The 26,865-nt window shown below is 45.0% G+C and overlaps 1 protein-coding gene across 6 annotated transcripts in view; it reads right to left on the reverse strand.

Annotated features, from left to right (window-relative positions):
• The window catches only part of Ada2a (Transcriptional adapter 2A), a 134,395-nt gene that overhangs the window by 80,349 nt on the left and 27,181 nt on the right, over positions 1 to 26,865 (reverse strand). For all 6 annotated transcript variants that reach the window (XM_055065679.2, XM_050169422.3, XM_072287043.1 and 3 more), the window contains one exon: positions 23,730 to 23,827. In XM_055065679.2, coding sequence (XP_054921654.1) covers positions 23,730 to 23,827 — 98 coding nt within the window. The remainder of the gene's footprint in view (positions 1 to 23,729; positions 23,828 to 26,865) is intronic.

The following is a 26,865-nucleotide window of genomic DNA, read 5'->3' on the forward strand; positions in this document are numbered from 1 at the left end:
AAATGCTAGTACTAGTGCAGTACAATTTTCCAAGAAACATCATTGTGTTCAGCAAGCCCCATTCAGTGGTCATGCATTCATTAGCAGACACTCTCAGGCCCCCAAAAAATTAGAAATATTTTGCATGAGTATTAAAACCTCCAAGAATGTGATGTAGCAGATGCTGCTGAAGCTACCACCACGACCACTTGGTGGAAAGGCACCCGTGTGCCTTTTTATCCAGCGACCAGGCTACCACTTAGCATTGATGGACTGGATGCCACAGCAGCATGACTTAAATGGGTATGAGCTAGTTGGTACGAGTCCATCGTTGAGAAACAGCACGAAGTAAACCCTGACAAGGAAGGAAGACAGGAAAAGTGCTAACTGCCAACTACTTGGGTTTATTGTGCTCATCAAAAATATACCTTTGAAAAGGGGCTTTTTGGGGAGGGGGAATTATCATGCACTTGCAGCCGCACTTGCAGCCGTGCATGCGTCAAGTGATTAAAAGTGAACTCTTGAGAATGGAAGGAAAATACACTATCGGGATTCGAGGTGGAGATACCTAAACTCTGTTGTCAGTAAGATCGATCGGAGGTGCGCTGATGCATGCATCACCTTTACAAATCGTGGCTATCACTACAAAAATCTCGTGCCCTGTTCAATCTGTGTATCGGCGCAGAACCCATGTTTCCTGAAAAACTGGATAGCAGCCACCCTTTGCACAGCGGATGGCCAGATCACTCCCGCATTTTGTTTTCACATTAATAGAGTGCTCGCGCAGACAGTCGTTAAGGCAACATCCCGATTGTCCTACATACGATCAGCTGCACAATGTCAAGATCTCGTACCCGGCCACACTTTTGCACCGCACATAGCTGGTGTTGTGCTACTTGACACACCTATTTGTGGGCAGGTTTGCTAGCATTCACTTTTTTGCAGAGGAAGCTTAGCTTGTTGGGAGCCGAATACACAATGTGCACTCCAGCACAACCTGCAGCTTTCTTAACACAGTGGGAAACCCTGTGCACATACGGGATTACCACCAACTTGGAATTGTCGAAATGGTCCTTGGAGGTCCGAACCTCACGCAGGAGAGCACCAGTCAAGGCAGACAACAGGGATTCAGGATAGCTAAACTTTTTATTGCGAACTTTTCAATGCCAACTTTCTGGTGCGCTAGTCAATTTCAGTCTGTGTCTCAATTACAAATGAGTGAAGTTTTTTCGGCGAGCCTGTGTTCTGTATGCGTTTGCTCTCAGGTGTACTATCAGCATCAAATGAAACACGAACAGCAGAGTGCATGGCTAAAGCATAACTGAAGGTATGGTATGCACCATCCAGTCATCACCATTGATAGGCACGTACATCCAGTTAGACAGCACTATGCAATGACTCAAGAGGCCACGAGATCGGGCTATAGCTGGGAGCACTATCGAATCGTTAGTGTGGACGGGCGGTCGGTGGCATGCATTGAAATGTAGATGGTGGTGCTTTACTCCAAGCGATTTGGGCCAATTGTTCGGCAAGGAAACATGCCGACTGCAGTGAACTGATGATATATTGCCCTCTAAATCCATATTTACGCAAGATGCACTTCTGTTTCAGTACATCCATGCTGCTTTTAGTTGGTGTTTGGCGTGCGTTCAGCCTATTCTGTTGGCACTGCTGCTGTGCAACTCGACTTCATGCTATGCTTGCACTAGTTACGAAAACGACTGTACTCCTTAAAGTAGTATTTTAATGTAGTACTCCTTAAAGTACTCCTTAAAGTTAAAGTAGCTATAGTCAGGTACAACTTTAGAAGGCAGCAGCATTTGTCTCTCAAAGGCAGACGCACATGAGCCTCCACCAATAGGCGCGTACTCTAGACTAAAGTCATGAGCCAGACAGCCAGTGACTCTGCCGACGGAGAACGTGGCAGCCCACACTTGAAACTGGGCAGAGTTACGTCAGTGGGACTATTTCTTTAGTCACGGAGGCAACTGGCTGCCGCACTTCGGTCATCTGGGCGAGGCCTCTCCTGCCTGCTTAAGTTGTTCCAGATTATAGCTATTGCAATTAGTTCACCGCTTATACACTCAATTTATCTTTTTGACAGAGATGCCCACCGAGGTGGCGGCATCCTCCTCGCTATCTCAAGATTTTATATCATCACACATTGACGTCAACACTAACCTAGAAATCATCTGGATGTCTTTAATAATTGGCCACCAAAAAATAGTAATTTGGCATTTCTTACCGTCCACCCACACACACTAATACCTTTGCCCCAGAACTTCATGACGGTATTAATGATATTGTCTCACATTTTCCTTTATCCCCCATGCTCTTATTCGGTGACTAACTTTCCTAACAAAATGTGGAACACAGAACCAGCTGTTATGTCACCATTTTCCCTCAAGCACCCATTTTTTTAAGACCACGCTCTCCGTTTTCTTTATCACAATTAACCACTCAAGCTACTAGAATCACGCCCATCTCGGCCAATACCTTTGATCGTATTCTTACAAATAGACCTGACTTTGTTTCTAGTATTTATTTGCCAAATATAAGTGATCATTCGTTACTCTCCTTTTTTAATAATGCACATGTTTCATAAACAAGCAAAATACGCAAAACAATTTGCAACTATGCTAAAGCTAACTTCGAGCAAATCAACAATGAATTAGCTGATTTAACTAACACGTTTCTGACTAACTTTGATGAGCGTCCTATCCAACATAACTCGGACATGTTTTCAACTAAAGTAAATGAATTAATTGTAAAATATATCCCTGTTCGTATTATCACATGTAATCCTTGAACACCATGATATAAAACCCATGTCAAACAGCTTTCTAAGCGGAAAAAACATCTATATTGCTAGTCCAAATTATCATCCTCAATTGTGCTGGACAGCCTACAAATATGCATCTGATACTTACATCGCAGCATTAAAGGAAGCTAAAGATAATTTCATGTCGACTACTTTACCCTCACTTCTGACATATAATGTTCGAAAATTTTTGCATATGATTAACCCCAGTCTTGATAACTCCATTGCTTCAGTAGACACAGCTGGCAACTCCATTCCACCAAACCAATGTGCTACTACTCTAAATGACACCTTTTTAAGGAATTTCTCTGTGGTTCAATTTCAATCTTCAAATCGAGCGATAAAAGTTCATTTAATTATCGGCCCATTTCCTTTACTAGTACATGCTACAAACTCTTCGAACACATTATATTCTCGAAACTTATCACCTTTTGGAAATCATTTTCGTGAGAAACACAGCTCGTATCATTTACTCATAAACTACACCGCATTCTTGATCGTTGTTCTTTAGCTGACTGTATTTACTTGCATTTTTCCAAAGCATTTGACAAGGTCTCCCACATACTTCTACTTCCTAAACTTAGTCAGGTAAATATTGATCGTAGTCTTTTTTTTTTTTTTTTTTTTTTTGTGGATCGAAGATTTCCTTTCAAATCATACCCCATTTGTTGTAGCCAATGAACATTCTTCTAACCAATGTCCTGTTCAATCTGAGTACGACAAGGCTCCGTATTAGGCCCCCCTTCTTTTCTCATTTACATCAATCACCTTCCTTCTCTAGTTTCTTCTAATACTTATCTTTTTGCTGACTGCATAATTTTTCATGAGAAAGTTACTGATAATGATGCTAACATTCTTCAATCAGACCTAAATTCTAGGTCTAACTGGTGCAATACTCTGCTAATGGAATTAAATATTAACAAGCATAAAGTGATGCGTATCTTTCGTACATATAGTAGTCCTTTTACGTATTACCTGCACAACTCTCCCTTAGCCGCAGTTTCCTCCTATAAATATCTAAGTGTGCATATCACATCCAATCTAAGTTGGTTTTTGCATGATGGAAGATAATTGACAACGCTAATCGCATGTTAGGTTACTTATGCCTAATTTTTCAGGAGCTCCTTATCTTTAAAGCTCTTGTTATATAAAACACTCATTCGATTGAAATTAGAATGCGCCACTCCAAGCACTAACAATTTCGTTGCTTCATTAGAAATGACACAGAATCATTCTACTTGCATCATCTGTTCCTGTTATAAACGCACTGCCAGTATAACTTTATGAAATTGGTTATGTCTCTTCCATCATTAGCATCCCGCCGAAAAAAAGTTTCGCTCGAACTCTTTTCATAGGCTTGACTATCACCAGACCATCTGTGACAAATTCATTCTTCAGATACATTATATGCACCGTGTTGACCATCGCAACCAGACCATCTGTGACAAATTCATTCTTCAGACACATTATATATTGTACCGTGTTGACCATCGCATTAAGGTTTGTATCGAGCCCTGTCATACTGAAACCCTTCTTTTTTTTTACCTCATACTTCACAAGATTACAATTGCCTTTTTTCCAACATTGTTTCCATTTATGATAACACCCGATTTAAATCTGCTTTAGCTAATGTCGTATAATTAGGAGTTACCATGCCTTACTATATATGCTTTGTTATATTATTGTGCACTACGCTTATGGTCTACCCACATCATCATCATCATCAGCCTGGTTACGCCCACTGCAGGGCAAAGGCCTCTCCCATACTTCTCCAACTACCCCAGTCATGTACTAATTGTGGCCATGTCCCTGCAAACTTCTTAATCTCATCCGCCCACCTAACTTTCTGCTGCCCTCTGCTACGTTTCCCTTCCCTTGGAATCCATTCTGTAACTCTTAATGACCATCGGTTATCTTCCCTCCTCATTACGTGTCCTGCCCATGCCCATTTCTTTTTCTTGATTTCAACTAAGATATCATTAACTCGCGTTTGACGTTACACCTATCATTCTACTTTCCATAGTGTGGTATCCTGTGTTAACTTCTGGTTTCGGTTTTGGGTCTTTACATCAGGGCGCCACTCAGCACCAAACGCTGTAAGTTGCCTCCTGCTTCCCCTCAGAAAAATAAAAGAGCATTCTTTGTCTGGTCCCTGACTGAAGCAGTCCGGCTCTTTCTTGCGGCGCTGCGCGCCCCGGCCGTTTAGGCCTCATGCCGTAACCCTTTCATCCGGCCGCCCCATCGAAGCTACAACACATAGCTCGTTGCGTCGTCCTCAATTTAAGTAGAACCCTTTTCGTAAGCCTCCAGGTTTCTGCCCCGTACGTGAGTACTTCTAACACACAGCTGTTATAAACTTTTCTCTTGAGGGATAATGGCAACCTGCTGTTCATGATCTGAGAATGCCTGCCAAACGCACCCCAGCCCATTCTTATTCTTCTGATTATTTCAGTCTCATGATCCGGATCCGCAGTCACTACCTGTCCTAAGTAGATGTATTCCCTTACCACTTCCAGTGCCTCACTACCTATCGTAAACTGCTGTTTTCTTCTGAGACTGCTAAACATTACTTTAGTTTTCTGCAGATTAATTTTTAGACCCACCCTTCGGCTTTGCCTCTTCAGGTCAGTGAGCATGCATTGCAGTTGGTCCCCTGAGTTACTAAGCAAGGCAATATCATCAGCGAATCGCAAGTTACTAAGGTATTCTCCATTAACTCTTATCCCCAATTCTCCCCAATCCAGGTCTCTGAATACCTCCTGTAAACACGCTGTGAATAGCATTGGAGAGATCGTATATCCCTGCCTGACACCTTTCTTTATTGGGATTTTGTTGCTTTCTTTATGGAGGACTACGGTGGCTGTGGAGCCACTATAGATATCTTTCAGTATCTTTACATACAGCTCATCTACACCCCGATTCCGCAATGCCTCCATGACTGCTGAGGTTTCGACTGAATCAAACGCTTTCTCGTAATCAATGAAAGCTATATATAAAGGTTGGTTATATTCCGCACATTTTTCTATCACCTGATTGATAGTGTGAATATGGTCTATTGTTGTGTAGCCTTTACGGAATCCTGCCTGGTCCTTTGGTTGACGGAAGTCTAAGGTGTTCCTGATTCTATTTGCAATTACCTTAGTAAATACTTTGTAGGCAACGGACAGTAAACTGATCGGTCTATAATTTTTCAAGTCTTTGGAGTTCCCTTCCTTATGGATTAGGATTATGTTAGCGTTTTTCCAAGATTCCGGTACGCTCGAAGTCTTGAGGCATTGCGTATACAGGGTGGCCAGTTTCTCTAGAACAATCTGCCCACCATCCTTCAACAAATCTGCTGTTACCTGATCCTCCCCAGCTGCCTTCCCCCTTTGCATAGCTCCCAAGGCTTTCTTTACTTCTTCCGGCGTTACCTGTGGGATTTCGAATTCTTCTAGACTACTCTCTCTTCCATTATCATCGTGGGTGCCACTGGTACTGTATAAATCTCTATAGAACTCCTCAGCCACTTGAACTATCTCATCCATATTAGTAATGATATTGCCGGCTTTGTCTCTTAACGCATACATCTGATTCTTGCCAATTCCTAGTTTCTTCTTCACTGCTTTTAGGCTTCCTCCATTTCTGAGAGCATGTTCAATTCTATCCATATTATACTTCCTCATGTCAGCTGTCTTACGCTTGTAGATTAACTTCGAAAGTTCTGCCAGTTCTATTCTAGCTGTAGGGTTAGAGGCTTTCATACACTGGCATTTCTTGATCAGATCTTTCGCCTCCTGCGATAGCTTACTGGTATCCCGTCTAACGGAGTTGCCACCGACTTCTATTGCACACTCCTTAATGATGCCCACAAGATTGTTGTTCATTGTTTCAACACTAAGGTCCTCTTCCTGAGTTAAAGCCGAATACCTGTTCTGTAGCTTGATCTGGAATTCCTCTATTTTCCCTCTTACCGCTAACTCATTGATCGGCTTCTTATGTACCAGTTTCTTCCGTTCCTTCCTCAAGTCTAGGCTAATTCGAGTTCTTACCATCCTATGGTCACTGCAGCGCACCTTGCCGAGCACGTCCACATCTTGTATGATGCCAGGGTTAGCGCAGAGAATGAAGTCTATTTCATTTCTAGTCTCACTGTTCGGGCTCCTCCACGTCCACTTTCGGCTATCCCGCTTGCGGAAGAAGGTATTCATTATCTGCATATTCATTTTCCGCATTACCCACTCCCCTCTGTAATGTGTCGACCCTGAGGGTAAATAAATAAATAAATACAAAACTACCTTCAACTTATATTTTTTTTTTAATTCTCTGTCAAATATAACGTTAAGTTAAACAAGGTACAGCACTATGAGTGGCAGCACAGTGGCAGGATAACTACGTGGCTATCGCAAGCTTTGCTTTTATTTATTATTTTTTTGTGTTTTTTTTTCCATGGAAACTGTAAGTACGTAGCCTTTTAGCACGAGTGTTTTTGCATGATTACCCACATGATAATGGTGCGAATAATTCTAGATTATTTTAAGTGCCAACTTTATTGCATTGTTTTCTTTATGTGGGAAAATAATGGCCACTACCTTCAGCCAAGCTAACAGCACCAAGCTAACGAGCACATTACATTAGCCGCCACCAATTCAGCTTTATCACATCCTGCGTCAAGCGACTGCAATGTTACACATGATCCTGTTGTAATACTGTATTCCCGCTTCCCTTGTGCAGCCGATAACTAAAGTACCAAAGTGCGAAAATTCACTTGCGAGGCAGAACTACTTCAGTGTAGTAAAATATCCACATAATAGAAAGGCACCTCAGAAACAGCTAAGAAAGTTCGCGTAGATATTATCCACAGTCACAACCAAAGTCTTGCAATTATATGCCTACAATCAATTGTATCCTGCGACATCATATGAGCACTTGAGATTTTCTTTCCTACTGCTGAGCAATCTCATGCCACCTTCTTGATGTTTCATGGTATCACAAATATTGCTGTATGATCAATACATGCCTACAAGCAATCGCTAAAGTGCTGCATTCAGGTATTGCAGCGACGACTTCATTGGCTTAAAATTTTTCGTGACATGGTTAAATTATAATGCAAAAAAAAAACTTGAATGACTGTGACCAATGGAGAGTGCAACGATCACACACCATGTGGTCGACATGTGATGTCGCTGGTTGTATTGCAGTGCAGACCCCCCAGTGCAAAGCCAAATGAGCCTAAATTGCCAAGAAAAATGAATGCCATCATTTAAAACTGCGCTACCACTGTGGAACAAACAGAAACTAAAGGATTTGTATGCTGTGCGCAGGCAAGTAAAAAAGCAGCAGCTAGCAGGCAACGCAACATGCCATTTACACCATCGTGGTTCAGTCAGTGTCTGCCAGGCAGCGACTTCGCTCGATCTCATGGCCAATACTTCAATATTTTCATTTCTGTTCTGCATTTATTTTATTTGAAAGTGAGGAAAGAAAGAAATGAAAGAAAACAAAAGCTACATCATCGCAGTATGGGGCACGTATTATTGCACGGTGCGGCCAAACCAGATATGCTATCGGCACCAAATGAAACGCAAACAGCGGTGCACGTAGTAAAGCTCTCACCATCTAACAGTCATCATTGGAAATACTCACTCATCCAGTTTGCCAGCTGGGGGAAAAGGATGCTCATCCCACAGCAATATTTTAGCTTTTGTTCATGCAAAGTATTCTTTACCTCATTCTTGGCACTTTGCGGAAGGTAGGTAGGTTCCTATCTCGCCTTGTTTTAAGGAAAATAATCGATTCATGACCGATGTGGAAATCGAAACCTCTGCCATCAAGTATAGCAGCTAGGTGCTCTAACCATTAGGCCGCGGTCACAAGCGTGCTTCGTTCAGTTCCAAAGTGAGCCAGCTCTTTGAAATGCTCGGCACGTGCACCGATTGGATTGGTCAAACTTTAATAAAGGTCCTGCAGGACGCATATCAGTGCACAGTGGGCGTCTCCCACGCAGGGACCGACAGGGAGTACCTGGCAGCCGCTGCATGAGCCTGCTGGACGGCCCATTGCTGGTCTTGTAGGAGCGGGCTTCGTAGGGTCTTCTCCCACTTGTGCGAGGTAGAGTCAGGCAGAGCGTTTCTATACTCCCAGAGCACGTGTGCAAGTGTTGCCGTGAGCCCGCATGAGGGGCATGCATTACCGAGTGCCACTCTGTCATCTTCTTTTCTTGTGACAGCTCACACTTTGAAGCATCACATTAGATTCTATTATCTTTGGGACTGGCCCACTTTGCCCAATACTTTCTTTGTAGCAGCTTATGCTATGAAACAACTGTGCGACATTGTACTGATTTTAACAATCGCCCAGGTTAATCAGGTTCTAGCATTTATTCGTCCAAGTACAAATGCCATCGTCGTTTTAACGTACACCACATGAAATAGCCATATGTATGTATATATGACTAACACTTAGTCGCTGATGATGACATCACAATCTGTGCCCAGGCTAATCAGGTTCTAGCATTTATTCGTCCAAGTACAAACGCCATCATCGTTTTAACGTACACACATGAAACAGCCATATGTACATATATACGACTAACACGTAGTCACTGATGATATCACAATCTGTACTTCTCTCGCTTACGTTCACGTACTACCTATGTAGAACCAAATCATGTCGGCTCACGTCAAATGGCCACCGTAAAAATCATGCCACTACTGTCATACGATCGTCTACAACATGGTTGTTGTCGTGCTGCTGTCATCCCACACACATTTGTGACCCGTACACCCAAATACTCAATTTACAGGAATAGGTTGGTCCCCCTAATATTGTTTTGCAAAACATCAAACAATGCTGGGTGGCCAAGTGCCTGCAATATGCTTCACATACCATAGATTCCCACAGTGTGTGGGGTCTGAAAAATGAGCGGAATGGCGCACCCTAAACCACATCGAGCGCCTTCAACGCACGCCACAGGGGCAAAAGGTCATCACGCGCTTTCACTCTCTCCCCCACTCTGGCATTGGATGGCGCGCACTCACTTGTGAAACGCCCCGTACTGTGGCTGGCTTCTGCCCACCCCCTATACGCCTCGTGCACCGCCTATAGAGGCGCCACTGAAAGCCACCTAGCGGACGCTTCCAACAGTACATGCGGGAGCAGTAGCAGACGACAACCCTTTGCAGCAAGGATGGCTGAAGTTCGCGGCTGCGATTTCTCCTTTGTTCAGGTGCCAGGCTGCTTCTTCTGCGGTGACAGCTGTAGGGAAGATGCTGACCTCTGTGCGAGCGAGTATGAACATGATGTTGCCGGTGTTTGGGAGAACATGGTCCACATACGTGCAAGCTGTGTCCCGCAGACAAACGCCATGAACCCCCTTTACATGACGTGGAGCTCATGTTGACTAGCCGATAAATTTTGTTGAGTGATGTAATCTCCCGATGGTTTTTTTTATTCTACCCTTGCCGCAATGCTGCTTCTGTACCTGAATAATAAGCACCCATTGTTAGTGCAGACTTATATCAAACAAATCCGCACAGTGCAATCTCTGCATATGCCATTGTGATTTTCCTGCCAATAAATACATGTGACATCGCCAAATAACTGCAGTCGAAGTCGCCTCAAGAAGAGTAATTGCCAATTTATTGATGGAAACGCGTACACTAGCAAACGAAATCACCAAACACACGGGTTAATAAAAGCGCGTGTTAGTGCTGTACCGCCGATGCAATTCTGGGCCGCTATTTTGTAGAGATGCCTTATGCCTTATTCTATGCTATTCTTATTATCCACCACACACGGCCGCCTGATCCCATTGATAATGTGGGCAGACCGTCGCTCTGACCACTGGCCAAGCGCGAAAAGCCTGAAAAAGCATAGAATCGGAAAAGGCTTCGCTACAAAATACCGTCCCTGCTGCATACGCCGATTAACTACCATTCCCGCTGCAGTTTGTGCAATTTTAAATTCCCCATGGGAGCTGCTTGGAAACTTACAAGGCTAAAGACTGACTAACTTTTCAGTACTTTTTTATATTACCAGAGAGAGGTGCCACATGATATATTTAAAGGCAGAGCAGCGCGTCAAAGTAGATGAGCGCTGGCGGCAAGGCCTGGTTTAGTCATCTGCAGCGTAAGTATAAGAAAGAATTCAGTTGAGTACAAAACTCATATGCAAGAAGGGACTACGTTGTGAAACAAACAAATTACTCTGCGTGTTAAACGGGACGTGAGCTTTTCAGCAAGAAATGGAACAAAAATACCATATGCAGCAGCTATTAGCAATTCTCGCCCTAAACTACCTATTTTCTAAACACATTTCCAAAAACGCAAACAATATCTAAGATGCCCTCAGGCGAAAAGAATAAAGCTGTTAAAAAAGCACTTTCTTGGTATAATTCCTATAAGACACAGCATGACTTATACCCTTTACAACAAGGCAGGGTGAAAACTTCGCAGCTCAAAAGAAGCAACAAGAGTTATGCATGGAGCAACTAACAACAGTTAAATATGTGCGAAGCCACGCATAAAATAGATGTAAAAACATGAAGTGCGCGACAGCTGGTGCGAGGATTTACCGCGCCACATGAAACCAACAATTTCAGTTCTTGCAAACTTCAGTAGCTTTAACATACAACGCAATGCGCTCGTGCAGTCGTGCTGCCTATAGTCGAATACAACTTTAGAAAAAAAGGGGGCGTTTACTCCTCCGAGGCGGATGCACACGAACATCCACCAATGGGTGCGCACTCTGGACCGACGTCATGCGCCAGACGGCCGGTGACCCCGCCGTCGAAGAAGATGGCCGCCCGGGCTTCGAACTGGGCGAAGTCGCGTCAGATGTGCGCGTCAACGCCTCGTCACAGTGAATTCCCAAACTGTTTGTGATTGTTTATCATGCCGGAAATATTACTGCAAGCTTACGATGCGGCATTTGTGCCGCGTGCGTTTATTCCAAGCGGTGATCCGGCGAAGAAACATTGCAGCGAGCATCGCTGACGCTGCATTACGCTTTGCCTGAAAACAGGATCCCACGGCGACCACTGCAAGCACACATCCTGTCTGTTTGTTCCACGTCTGTTTTATTTCACTCCCGAGTGAAGTTACAACGAGAAAAGTTTGCCAAAGTATGGTGCCCACTGTCAGCGGCGGGTGTGTTCGTGTACTATGTTGCTGCGTTTTTCGTCAGACGGGGTGAAGTGATGGAGCAAAACCATTCTCAGGAGAAATGAGAAAAGCGTGCGTGCATGAAACAAATCTACGAGTGTCTCAACAGAAAATATTTGCAAAAGAAGCCTCCAACGCAAAGATTTGTCGCCGTCAACTTAGCGTGAACGATCGTTTTCAGCAGTGAGATGGCTGAGCGCCTAACGGCGGTGCTCGTGCGTTGTGTGGCACCGTCGATTGATTGCTTTCCACCAGTGCTCACCACGCGCGCAAGCTGTAGAATGCGTACTGTGGCACAGTCACACTTAAGTTGTGTTGGCAGAGCTCGATATGGTTTCCCACAACATAGCTTCGCGCTGCTTTTCGATTCTCATGATATGTTGCAATTAAAAATTCCCAAGACAGTGTTAAGAGAACGGTTAATAAAACATACAAGCAGGTAGGCACAGCATCTTGTGAACCCGCTCCTATAATACCTATACCCAGGTCTGTTTGTATATGTGTGTATGTTTTCTTGCATATGTCAATTTTTTTTTATTTCCCACATTTCTTTATATTTGAGTCTTTCTTAGTTTTCGCGTTTGTGTGCCTGATTCCATGCATGTTTGTGCATACTCTTATTTCTGTCCTTTTATTTTATATTATCATTTGTTTTTGCTAGTTTTCTTTCAGCAAAGTCTTTACACATTTTCATTAACGAATCTCATTCAAAGTACTAACTCTCGTACACTGCAGGGCTGGCCTCTTCCATCTCATTAAAACCTTTCTCACTGGTCTACCTCGTCTTCTCAATCTGCCTACTCGCTGTGTTTTCTGTCCTTGCTTCTTGTGTTGTTGCTTCAATGTAATTAACCAACTTGCTCAAAACAAATTTTGATCGCCTATGAAAACAGAAATGTTTAGAGATACATTTTCTTAAAAGCGTCATGTGGGTTGCACAGCAACTTTGCCTCTTACCTCTGTTCATGTTTATGCATCAGTACATGTGGCAGCTCGCCAGAAATGCACATGAAAGGCTGCATATTGCGAAGCAACATCTTTCTATGCTGTTGCATTTTTCATGCATTCAGTCTTAGCAAACAGACGGTTTCACTGCCCATCACATATGATGGTAAAAGTTTTCAACACGAATAACATTGTGCAGTAGGGAGTCATTTCCTGTCTGACGCTTTCGTCGTTGCAAAGACATTTTTCTGTGAATGGAGCCCAGCGAAGCAGTGCACCGAGAGCTTTTGCAACTTTCACCATTTATTACTTCACAAATGTCATTGTCTGAACCTGGCTGTCCATCACTATGCCAATGGCTTGTGAATTAAATAATTGCCTCAATAAAACACATTCAACTTCACTCAGCATTTTTTAGTACAAACAATGCTAGCAGAGCTATTCAGGGTGAATAATTGTGCTTACATTGGTGTTACTTGCCCAGTCAGATAAACAAATACAACAATGGCTGTGGCATGACTTTGATTTGATGTGCAGACTGCGAACGGTGCCTTTCAAGCGTGCCCTCGACTACTGCTATTAATAGTTACCCGAATGAGTATTTTGGGCCTAACTAAGCTAATGATGCTTGATAATTGTTGTCTTATTCGCATTACTTGCCTGGGTCAGATAACCAGGGTAAACAATGCCACCACATGAACGTGCTTTTTCATGCAAGCTGTCAACAGTGGCTGTCATTTTCACGTTGATTGCTGCCGTTACCCCAACAGTGGTGACAGCAGGACTGCGCTTTGACGTGCAGACTGCTAATGGTGCCTTTCAAGCTTGCCCTCGGCTACTGCTATGAATAGCCACCCGAATTAGTATTTTGGGCCTCACTAAGCTAATGATGCTTGATAATTGTTGTCTTATTTGCATTACTTGCCGGGGTCAGATAACCAGGTTAAACAATGCCACCATATGAACGTGCTTTTTCACGCAAGCTACCAGCAGTGGCTGTCATTTTTGCGTTGATTGCTGCCGTTTCACCGACAGTAGCGATGGCATGACTGCGCTTTGACATGCAGACTGCTAATGGTGCCTTTCAAACGTGCCCCTTGACTACTGCTATTAATAGTTACCCGAATGAGTATATTAGGCCTAACTAAACTAATGATGCTTGATAATTGTTGTCTTACTCGCATTACTTGCCTGGGTCAGATAACCAGGTTAAACAATGCCACCACATGAACGTGCTTTTTCATGCAAGCTGCCAACAGTGGCTGTTATTTTCACGTTGATTGCTGCCGTTTCCCCAACAGTGGCGACAGCATGACTGCGCTTTGACGTGCAGACTGGTAATGGTGCCTTTCAAGCTTGCCCTCGAGTACTTCTATGAATGGCTGCCCGAATGAGTATTTTGGGCCTCACTAAGCTAATGATGCTTGATAATTGTTGTCTTATCCGCATTACTTGCCTGGGTCAGATAACCAGGTTAAACAATGCCACCACATGAACGTGCTTTTTCATGCAAGCTGCCAGCAGTGGCTGTCATTTTTGCGTTGATTGCTGCCGTTTCACCAACAGTAGCGACGGCATGACTGCACTTTGACGTGCAGACTGCTAATGGTGCCTTTCAAACATGCCCTTGACTACACTCTAAGAAAAGTTTACACCCTTTGGAGTGCCCCTTCTGCCACACAACAATAATCGTCATCTGCTTTGATGCGTTTCTTTTCTTTAACGCTGCGAGCCCGGTACTTTCCAGTAACGAACGGCATGCGCGTTATCAGCATGATAGCATTCCTGACAGGAAAGTAGCAGGCGCGGCGTTTTCAAGAAAGAAAACGCATCAAGGCAGATGACGATTATTGTTGTGTGGCAGAAGGGGCACTCCAAAGGGTGTAAACTTTTCTTAGAGTGTACTGCTATGAATGGCTGCCCGAACAAGCATTTTGGGCCCCACATATTTATTCAGGGTTAATAATTGTATTTGCATTCAGATTTTCCAGCATTTCAGCACGTTTCCATGCCAATACTTATATTGAGCACAATCTGTGCAGGACGTTGCTTTTTCAGAATTGAGCTTCCATTAAAAGGAATGTGTCACCAAATGAACTGCTTATTTATTTGAGAGGTCAAGGGAGAATGCTTGGCTGCTGCAAACCCACCGGCAAAATTTGGGTCGCCCTAATAAGGGCTGTTCTTTCGTTAATAAGAAGCTGTTATGCTTCATCGAGTGGCTCAATGCCGGACAGCTCGCAGTCGGAGTCGCTTTCTTCACTGTCATCTTCACCCAGCTGGATGATGATGGGTTGGAAGGGGTCACTCCCAGAGTATCAAGCCTGAACTTTGCCTCCAGATCCATCACGTGGTGAATGTTCTTCCTCCGGTCTTCCGCGTTACATGCTTCATTTTTTCCCTCAAGACGTCTACGACCGTGGACAGCTTGAAATCTCTGTTGTCCACAGCAATGCCATTTTTCACCTTTGCCCACATGAGCTCAATAGGATTAAATTCGCAGTGGTGCGGTGGGAGCCTGAGTACAATGCAACTGGCACTTTCAGCTGCATTGTCTACGATGTAGCTCAGAAAGCGTGGCTTTACAGATGCTACTAACTCAAGCAGCTGCTTTTTAACCATCCTTTCGCTGTAGGTGATGTTTTTGCTTTTGAGCCACTACTGTATTTTTTCATTCTTCCAAGCTGTCGTCGGTAATTTCTCTTTTCGCCGGGAATGGTAAGGTGTATTGTCCAAAACAATGACGCTACCAGCAGGCAACTTCTGCAGAACGTTATTAAACCATCCCTCGAAGCGATTGCCCTCCATTTCTTCGTGGTAGTCGGCTATTTTTTGGCCTCGGAATATATCTAAGCACCCGTCGACGAAGCCATCCTCGCTGCCGATGTGCGTCACAACCAGGCGCTGGCCTTCCCCAGAAGGTTGTTTCAAGCCCATCGACAGGCCATTTGCTCGAGCATATAGGCATCCGCACTTCTGCACCACGGTCTGTCCACACGATCGACCGAGTGTGTCCCGCCGTCACCCATGTCTCGTCCAGGAAGAAGATCTTTCGGCCTTCCGCCCGGTAGCGCTCCACGTCACGAAGGTAGCGATTCCGCCATTCAGCGATGTAATCCCAGTCGATAACCAGCGAATTGCGGCTCCTCTTCTCGTGCTTGAAGCCGATCTCGACAAGCAGACGCACAGTACACCACTTCAGTGATGAGAGATTCATACGCTTCGAGAACTCGTTAGTTACCTTCTCGACCGTCGGTATCTCGTTGCGGCGAAAGAAATCGTGCACACATGACCTCAGCGCGCACAACATGAAGCTGTCATACTTAGTGCTACGTCTTCTTTTCTCTGCAATTCGTGGGCGCTTTCACGAGGGCGTCGACAGTTTGACACCCGAAATATGCGATGCTTTGTCCTCCCTCCTCACCTTGAACACTGTGCTTTCGCTGACACCGAGCATCTCGGCGACAAACTTGGTCGTGGCCTCCACGCTGTGTTCAGGCTCCCTGTTACGCTGATACGTGTAGCAGTGGAGGATCATATTGCGTGAATCGCTGCTCAGGATGTGGCCACTCTTGTTCTTGTCGAGGATCTTTGGTGGTGTGGACATCGAGGCGACAGAAGGCTCGTTCGGCAACAAAGAATCGCATTCTGATGTCACCTCGTTGGGCTCCATGTCGGAAAACTTGCACGGAATGCCTTGCGCGAACTGACGAGATTTCAGGCTCGCAAAAAAAAAAAATAGGAAAACATTTGTGAAACACAAATCCAAAAGATATAAATTTTATGCTATTTAGCACCATGAGTGTTTATTTAATACGATGAATGAAGCATTTTTGTACCTTTCCTGCCACGAGTATTCACGCCCCAGGTTTGTAATGGTTGCGATAAATGCATTGTTTTATATAAGTACTTGTCCAATAGCAAGTGATTCATTTTAAGCTCGGAAAAAGAGTAGTAAATGTAGCGTGTACATGTAAACAAGCGCAAAAGCCATGCAGAGCTGCTCTTTCTACTTTTGTCACTTGCAATGAAGCGAAAGAGCAGACGACAGGAAGCGTTGTGGAAGGCACGGGGTTATTTTTTTGTCGTGATCCGGCATGTGCTGTAGCACATGAGAGTTCTACTAAACCAGTCATCAAAATACAAAAGTCTTTGTTTATACCGAGAATTGCGCGTTTCAGAAGCAAGATTTTTTGAGCAGGATTATTTTAGTCGCAGAGGCAATTGGCTGTCGCGCTTCGGTCGTCTGGGCGGGGCCAGCGGGGCCTCCCCTTTTTTCTAAAGTTGTATCCGACTATAGCTAGCGCTATGGGGTAAAGAAGCGGAAAACAATATAAGCGGCAAACACCATTCCTAACTTTAGCGAAATGCCTTTAAACTTCATGCTGCACTGCAGACGAACTTCGTTGCTCATGCGTCTAACTATGATCGAGTGGAAAAAAACACCGACGAGACAAAGGAAAGGATGAGAACAAGAAATTTCCCTTCGAAACGACAATCTATTTTTGCTACCGTTGCTCCCGCTGATGAGGCTCTGCCTGGAATGATTAGAACTGTTTCGCCGGCACGTTTTCACCGGTATTTGAGCCCCCCACCCTGCAACAATCCTTCTTCGACATTCCCTGAAGCTTTGGCCACCCCACACGTGCGAATGGTGTTGCCTATCTTGCTCTGAAAACGTGAATAAGACAGAGAAGCACAATCAACGACACAACAAACTATGGCGTGCGCCAGGCTCCTCTCCCACGTGTTCTGCGCAAGGGCGCCACTAGTGGCGCGTCCGTCGGCGTGCACGGCACTTATAGTTACCACCTGCTTGACAACCTTACTACAGTACCCGGGGTCAAAAGTAAGCGAAACACACCCACCTGCACCATCCCTCACGAGACTGCCGCCACAATTGAAGAGCGATTGTCGGGCCACGTGTTCGTTTTCACTGACGGTTCGGTCCTCAATGACGGGTCCTCAACCGCTGCCTGTGTTATCCCGGAACTCTCGTTGCATTAGACCGTTAAGGAACAACCGTGGCAGAGACGGCACGTCTCTGCCACGGTTGTTCCTCAACGGTTGCCGAACTTGCCGCCCTTAACCTGGCTGCCGATGTACTTCTCGAGCGCCTCCCCCCCATCCGTCACCGTACTCACCGACTCCCAAGCGGCGCTACTCATGCTCGCCAAAGGGGAGAGAGGCCCCCTCATCGTACAATGACTTTCCTTGAAGTTTGGTTACGCAAAACGAATGGGCTGTGATCTGATTTTCCAATGGGTTCCTTCGCACATCGGAATCGACGGTAATGAACGAGCCGATCACCTCGCCAAAGAGGCACACTCTCATATCACGCCCTATACCAACTTCATCTCCCTGTTTGACACGGCACACCAACTAGTATCGCATGCAGTCAGAAATAAACAGCCTGACAATCGCGTCGCCGGCGGCCTTCCACCCCAGCCACTACCAAAACTAGGACTCTCACGGGCCGATAGGGCCCTTTTACTCCATCTCCGCATTGGCAGTTTCAAAACTGCTGAGCTGATCTCTCGCCATTCAGGAACTGTCAGTTCCGTCTGCCAGAATTGCACTGCTGGAGTTGATGAAACACTCGCACACATCCTCCTGGACTGCGCGGCTTACAGCCCAGCTCGGGAAACACTAATCACCTTGTACCAACGCCTGGGTACCCTTACCCCTTCTCCATGCAGTACTGTTGAGGTGACTTCCTAGGTGAGAGACAGTTACGGTACTGCACTTATATTTTCTTTTTCCCATTTTAATGTCACTTACTACTACTAAAATGTTTTTCTTTGACTTTTCTCGCTTTCAAATAAAAGAAGCAGAAGAGAAATGAAAATATTGCAGTATAGGGGGATAATCATCGTGCAGTGCGGTCAAACTGGATGTGCATGCCTGTCAGTTGGTATTGACTGGACGGTGCACACTATACCTTCAGTTATCCTTCGGCCATGAGCTCTGTTGTGCGCGTATCATTTGACGCCGATAGTACATGCATATAAACACATGTATAAACACATATTAGATACAAACACATGTACATACATAGCAGATGCAAGCCTTATACATGACAAAGCTCAATAAGTACAAAGCATTCAAATGTTTATTTCATTATTTAACGAATACTGACAATGTTGCAAGTTTTAACTTCTTCATCCAATGTATCTGCATTAAAGGCAAAGCTGTAGAGCTCTTGTTAGAGGCGCTGCAGTACTAGAAGCCTCAGCATACCACTTTATTCCAGCAAAACGAAAAAAAAATAACAGATGAGAAGAGTATAAAATTGACTCGCCCTCCCGACCCTGTGAAAGTGAATGGCCAGCGAAGCTGTCAGAAAACCACTCAAATGCTGTCGATGGGGATATGAAACATTTTATTGTTCTGCCTAATCATAGCATAACACAGCTGCTGAGCATTACAATTTTGCGCTCTTCAACCCTCATCATATTCATGCTGCTTTTGGGAGTCCTAACTTTGTGTGGTCTACCCACAGAAGTCTTGCAATAAACTGAATGAGTTGCTAGGCAGGTCTCCCTCTTATATATGAAGTTTCTAGACTTCACTCACTGATTTGTATGCTGCTGTTGCCCCCTTTCCCACCCAAGCAGCATATGCCCCCTTAATCTTTACCGGGAAACGCACGCGGGGAGAAGGAACATGCCTCGCATTGTTCACAGGTGCCTTATCATACATCATGTATTTTGACACTTGTTTTGCGATTTTCTTTAGTGAAATTAATACCGAGCTGTGTGTTGTATCATCATCATCATCATCATCAGCCTGGCTACGCCCACTGCAGGGCAAAGGCCTCTCCCATACTTCTCTAACTACCCCGGTCATGTGCTAATTGTGGCCATGTTGTCCCTGCAAACTTCTTAATCTCATCCACCCACCCAACTTTCTGCCACCCCCTGCTACGCTTCCCTTCTCTTGGAATCTAGTCCATAACCCTTAATGACCATCGGTTATCTTCCCTCCTCATTACATGTCCTGCCCATGCCCATTTCTTTTTCTTGATTTCAACTAAGATGTCATTAACTCGCGTTTGTTCCCTCACCCAATCTGCTCCTTTCTTATCCTTAACGTTACACCCATCATTCTTCTTTCCATAGCTCATTGCGTCGTCCTCAATTTAAGTAGAACCCTTTTCGTAAGCCTCCAGGTTTCTGCCCCGTACGTGAGTACTTGTAACACACAGCTGTTGTACACTTTTCTCTTGAGGGATAATGGCAACCTGCTGTTCATGATCTGAGGATGCCTGCCAAACGCACCCCAGCCCATTCTTATTCTTTTGATTATTTCAGTCCCATGATCCAGATCCGCGGTCAATCCTGCCCTAAGTAGATGTACTCCCTTACCACTTCCAGTGTCTCGCTACCTATCGTAAACTGCTGTTCTCTTCCGAGACTGTTAAACATTACTTTAGTTTTCTGCAGATTAATTTTCAGACCCACCCTTCTGCTTTGCCTCTCCAGGTCAATGAGCATGCATTGCAATTGGTCCCCTGAGTTACTAAGCAAGGCAATATGATCAGCCAATCGCAACTTACTAAGGTATTCTCCGTTAACTCTTATCCCCAATTCTTCACAATCCAGGTCTCTGAATACCTCCTGTAAGCACGCTATGAATAGCATAGGAGAGACCGTATCTGCCTGCCTGACGCCCTTCTTTATTGGGATTTTGTTGCTTTCTTTATGGAGGACTACGGTGGCTGTGGAGCCGCTATAGATATCTTTCAGTATATTTACATATGGCTCGTCTACACTCAATTCCGTAGAGCCTCCATGATTGCTGAGGTTTCGACCGAATCAAACGCTTTTTCATAATCAATGAAAGCTATATATAAGGGATGATTATATTTGGCTGTGTGCTGTAGGCCTGATTCCAAAGAAGATATGTACTTTTTTTTTTTTTTTTTTCCTGACGGACACCAATAATCCCAGCCAACTAGAGGCTAACAGCTTTGCTAACCTTTTTATGCCGACTTGGACCGCTCTGTACATGCCACTCGGTCTGTGTCGGTCTTTAATGAACTGTATGACGCCAACTTGGGTCACTATGTATGTGCCACTAGGAATGGGCAACTCCACAATGATTAAAAAGGTCCTGTGGCACTTCTTTTCTCCTTTTCTGGCGCAGCCCTGGTCACCCATGTGAGCTGGTGTGAAGAGAGGCAAGAAAGAGGAGGAAGAGGAATTGACAGTGGGTGGATCCGAGGTTGGGTCTCTCACAACTGCTGAAATAAAGTCACAAAGTTTTTAACTGTACTTAGTAGCCCACAATCCCGTAAGAAATCTGATGCTAAGCGGAATCAAACCCACGTCACAAGGGTTCCTCAAGGACAGCAACTAGGCACATTAGCCGGCTGTGCCACCAATGCACGAGTATGGGCCACTTGTCAATTAACGCCTTTTACGCCAATGCTTCAGTGAACTGCACCGTGAATGCATTAGGTACGCGCTGCTCTTCAATGAACCTCCCACCAACTTTAGTCACCGAGTATGTGTCACTGAGTGTGCAGTAAGTAAGAGAACAATTCTCAGCATTTGCAAGCATTGGCAAGCCACACTTCTTGTCTCGAAGGCCACGCACAGACGTCTCAGCAGTGCCACCAGATGGTGCAGCATGTCCAAAAAGAAGCGCAACAGAGGAACCCGGCTGCCTCACAATGCGTTTCTCACCATTCACACACCTGGGCGTGCCATTTGGAGGCCAAGCGCAGGCTTCGCGGTAGCGGCGCTAGATGGCGCCAAGTGCTCTTAAGGAAGCGCAAAGCTCCACTGCAGCACACGCCCCCCATATAACTCCTTTCGACAGTGGCAATATGTTGTGTTGCTATATTGATTCCATGCCAACGCATTACCACCAACAGTCATTGTGAGATGGATTGTGCAGCAATTTTTTTCAGTGCAGGACAACGCCTCACAGTCTGGCAAGCTTGTCTCCCACAGAGCTACCTGTGGGCTAGTAATTACATCACCTCTCAATGGCCTGCGCCCTGATCTCAGGAATAATGTGATTACCATGCAACTTAAACAGAAAATGTGACAACACAAAGGAGCATCCGTCCATAATTTGCCACGCCCTGGTTCTCAGGTCAATTTTCTCAAGCAAATTTAGGCCTGGACCTCTGGTTGCCAGCAACTGTTATCAGGCCAACAAATGCATCATCTGCACAAGTACAAACAGAAGACAGATTGATCTGCCAAAGGCATGGTGACCATATCATATCTGACGACCGGATATCCCCAGTTGCACCAGAATCTAAAGTAGAATTCAGAACTGACCTGACAAAGTTGTTAAAACAAGCTTCTTTTTTTTTGTCATAGGGACTGCACAAAATGATATTTCACATTGTTTAGAAACTGGAAATAATACTCAATTCAATATTCTAATTATGTTTTTCTTGAATATTCATATTAGGCAACATAACTCGGCTATTTGAACACCTCTACAGCGATGCCTTCATGTAGGCCACCTCCCCGACCGAGTTTCCCAACTGTCTTGAAGATGCCTGAAGTGCATCCACCACTAAACGACCTTGTGATCTTTGATGAATACCGCCTGAATGGTACCCTAGATGTCCCCCCAAATTTATTTCTTCACTTTCTGGGCACCAGTTTACCCATGTAACCAATCCATGGCAATGGCATAAGGCAAGCGATGGCAGGCAGAAGAAAGCATAGATACTGGAAGGAAATGCAAATACTATACTCGCAGAGAACTTTTCTTGGCTATGAAGCTAAGGCTAGGGAACCACGTGCACCTCTTTCACTGAACACTGTTGGAAGTAGTCCCATGGTTTTGTTCAAATTTCCTTACATAGAAAATGGAAAATAATATTTTTCTGCTTTTACAGAACCTATATGTAACAGAAGTGGCAAGTAACATTCACCAGTCAGCTACTGATTTTTTTTTTTTTTTTGCTTTTTAGTTTTACCCTTGAGTTTTTGTGGACCTAAGACCGTGACACATCTTACACATTCCTCAAAAGCAAAATAGCATGTTCGTCACCAGGTGAGTATTCGTCACTTGCTGTGCCACCAGTCAGCTTCTCAAAGAGGCTGTTGACCAACTTCAGCAGCATATGACTGTCAAAGGACACAAAACAAGTGTTTGCAGCGTCTACATAGAAACCAAGCGAGCCCTTGTGGATATAGGGCTATTCGATTCAGCCAAGTTTCTCTGCACCTTCTGCACCTATTCACGGTGCACTGCACCTTGGCCTTCGATTCCCCGAGGTGCAACGGTGAACCCTGAACCCCCATGCTCGATTGAACAGGGTGCAAGGCAAGGTGCCGCCACGGTGCAGTGCACCCTCGAACCTTGCAGCGAGTGGGTGCAGCCCAGCACACCATAACTGGCACCCCCTGCGCCTTTTTGTTTGTGGTGCCGTGCACCCTTTTCTGAATCGAACAAACCTTATAAAAGTCTTCGGCATGTACAAACAAGTGAGTGAGTTGACTACTGTGCTCGAGCTACTGACGCTGAGGTCATATGGCCACTTCGGGGCTCCGACACGGGCTGCATTGCTCGCTGTTCAGAACTCAGTACAGATCGGATGTGTAGAAACATTAATTCATGCCGAGTTAATTGTCTTTGCCTTCACTAAAGTATAGGTCGGAGCAAGGCAAGGTTGGAGAAATCTAAACCGAAACTGATGCAAACCTCACCTGAACTACACTGCATCTGAATACAGTCATGTGCAGAAGCTCTGCCACCATAGCTTTCGCTTGACAGCCAAGAAAAGTTGTCTGCAAGTACACTGCAGCAGATTAAGCCCTGTTTAATAAGCACATGTTGCAAAGCAAGAAACAGTTTCTGATGCAAACCTTTAAGAAGGTCCTGTGGAGCATAGATGTAATATTGCAAATAGTGAGACTTGCATTCCTTTGCAGTCTTCGAACACACGTGTTTTGCAATGTCAGTCCTGAAAAGCAAAAAGAAATGAAATGTCTTTCAATAAATTAGTTCCTCCATTCTGGTCTCTTTATATATAACCACACCACAGCACGATACTAGTGAGCATCAAAGATCAGCAGCCACAAGACAAGCATGCACGTAAACTTGTATCACATCAAAACTTATCTGATGGTTTTGTCATTTTATGAAAGCAATGAAGGGGGCTATTCGGTGAACGTTCATGGTTATATTGCGCTCAGTTTTACACAGACGATATTAAGTGAAGGACAAGACGTGGACAGACGTAGCGATTGCACTACGTCCGTCCACATCCTGTCCTTCACTTAATATCGTCTCTGCAAAACTGAGCGCAATATAACCATGGTCATTTCATGAAGCTGATTCTTCCTAACCTGCTTGCAAAAAAATTTTTACGCGCTTTATTCGTGCAGTTTTTGTGTCAGTAAATCTCAGCCCAGTGATCATGGTCTGAAACCTCTGAAACCACTGCAATAAAAAAAAAATAATAAAATAAGTGATGGCTTTTACTGACATGACCGACATGCGGGCTGAACAACAATGTGACGAATGCTTACAGCCCATCATCACCGGAGTGCAATCTGGCACCATCGACGGCACATACCGCATGTCCGTGCTGCACAACGGCATTCTCTACCACCACAATATCAACCCTGACAGCCCTGAGTTGCTCCTTGTCCTTCCTCGTTATCTGCGATCCATCGTTCTCGAACAACTTCACAATGCACCGACGGCAGAGTTCTGCATATAGACCGTTTTTTCGTAGGCGCCGCCATATTGTGAACGCAGTGGCGCCGCCTATGAGCAGCGCCATACTGGCTTGGGTGAAAGCGGTCTTTTGCATGCAGATATACGCTCGGCGGTAGGTTCTGGCGTTTGTTTTCGCGGTCGTGCGGTCTGTTTAGTACGACGTGCGTCTTCTACGTGGTAAACGGTTCTGCGAGACGTGCTGAAGTGGTTCAATGTGTCATGGCCGGAATTTCTGCTGGCGTTGAGGTGGACGGAACACGCGGCGCGATGGTGTGCGTGCATATTTGAGCCTACAATCAGCCTCGAAGATCAATTGTGTATTTCTGAATGTTCCAATCACTAATGTGACCTTATTGCAGTATTATCGTCTATTTCTAAGCTGCAGTTTAGGAGCCATGAAACATACGCGACGATCGTAACAGCGTGGGTACCGTTCTGCTACGATAGGAGCTGTCCTGTTATACTTTGACAAGCGTTCAAACTGTTCGCTGCAGGTTACATTGCGTGATTACTTCGTTGGATGGATGAGGTTTCCACCCATGAATAAAATAGTTTTGGCTAGTAATAGCAGCATACCTTAGTCTGAATGAAGCTTGTCCAGCAAAGCGACCGTTTACGAACTGCGCGAGCGTCCTAATTAAGCAGTAGTAGGTGCTGGATTACAGATATTTTTGTTCTATATAGCGCATGGTCCAAGCATACCGTATCAGCGGTTATATATTTATAAACGTTGTGTGGCGTTAGCCCGTTTTCTCTTGCTTTTTAGAGAAAGAGAAAGATAACCGTCTTTTTTTTTCGGTTGTGTTCGTTCAGTTCTCTACGACGCACTCACACGTATTACGGAAATTTTGGGCTCAAAAATAGCCATCGCATTCTTTTTATGCGAACCCTCTCATATATTATGGCTGTATACCGGCCAAAAAGGCAATGCCGAAGCACACAGCTTATATATGTATCGTGCTGGCTCACCAACCGCAGTGATTGCTGTGTTGAGCAGCGCCATGGGCCTCATGCAGCAAGGCTAGCGTAGACATATGGTAATTTCAAGCATACTAGACTTGAAATGCGTGAGAACGATGGCGGTGTATCACAAATATTTGATAGCGCCTGCCGCTCAGATGTTTCGTGGTTGCCTTAGGTTGGCCGTGTACGAGCTTGCACTCTTATGTTTTACTCCCTACGCCAATCGATCAGACAGTGAGCTGATTTACCATTTATTGCTGGTAATACAGACATGCCGGTTTTCTTTGTTGAATTACAATCGATATAAGCAATATAGTAAACAACACATACACGCACCGCGACTGATAATGCGCGTACACCGCGGCTGATTATGCGCGTCATATTTTTGCGCACCCAAGACATATTTCTGCCTGCAGTAGTTACCGATGCACCGAAAGGCTTCCCTGACGACCTTATATGAACGAACATGGCGTAAATTTCACAAAGTAAGATCTAAAACATCTTGAAATCGTTCCGCAGCACGCGACAGCAATACTTTCAAGCAGCGCCGCGCCGGATCGCCCAAGCCAGAGAGGAGGAAAGGCTCTCCGCGCGCCCTATCCTCCTCACCCGATGAAACGGTCTATATATGACCGCGTATGATGCCGGTTCTTCTGGCCGGGTCTCTACCGCTCTGTGCGTCATGTCACAACTTGCGAACTGGGTCAGCGCCGGAAGAAACCTCCCCTGCCACCTGTCGGACAACTCCATCCAATTGAAGTGCCCTCTGAACCTTTCTTTCATGTAGGCCTTGACTTGCTTGGCCCTTTTCCGACGACGACTAGAGGGAATAAGTGGATCACCGCCGCTACTGACTACACGACATACTACACAATAACAAAAGGGTGGCCGATTAGCTGCGCAAGTGATGTCGCCGATTTACTCCTCCACGACATCTTTCTCTACCATGGTTCACCTCGACAGTTACTTACACACCATGGCCGCTCGTTCTTGTCTCGAGTTGTCGACGACCTGCTCCGCTCTTGTGCCACTGAGCACAAGCTGTCCACCGCCTACCACCCACAAATGAATGGTCTCACAGAACATCTCAACCAAACACTCACAGAGATGCTGTCAATGTAAGTCTCCAACATGACTGGGACGCCACGCTGGCTTACATGACGTTCGCGTATAATTCGTCCCGACATGACACCGTAGGATATTCACCCTTTTATCTTTTGTATGGTCGCAACCCCACATTGCCGTTTGACACCATCCTACTTTTTGTGCCATGTGTTGCAACTGAGTACGCTCGTGAAGTCATCAATCGTGCTC

The sequence above is a fragment of the Dermacentor andersoni genome, chromosome 3, assembly GCF_023375885.2.
Source record: "Dermacentor andersoni chromosome 3, qqDerAnde1_hic_scaffold, whole genome shotgun sequence".
Taxonomy (NCBI): domain Eukaryota; kingdom Metazoa; phylum Arthropoda; class Arachnida; order Ixodida; family Ixodidae; genus Dermacentor; species Dermacentor andersoni.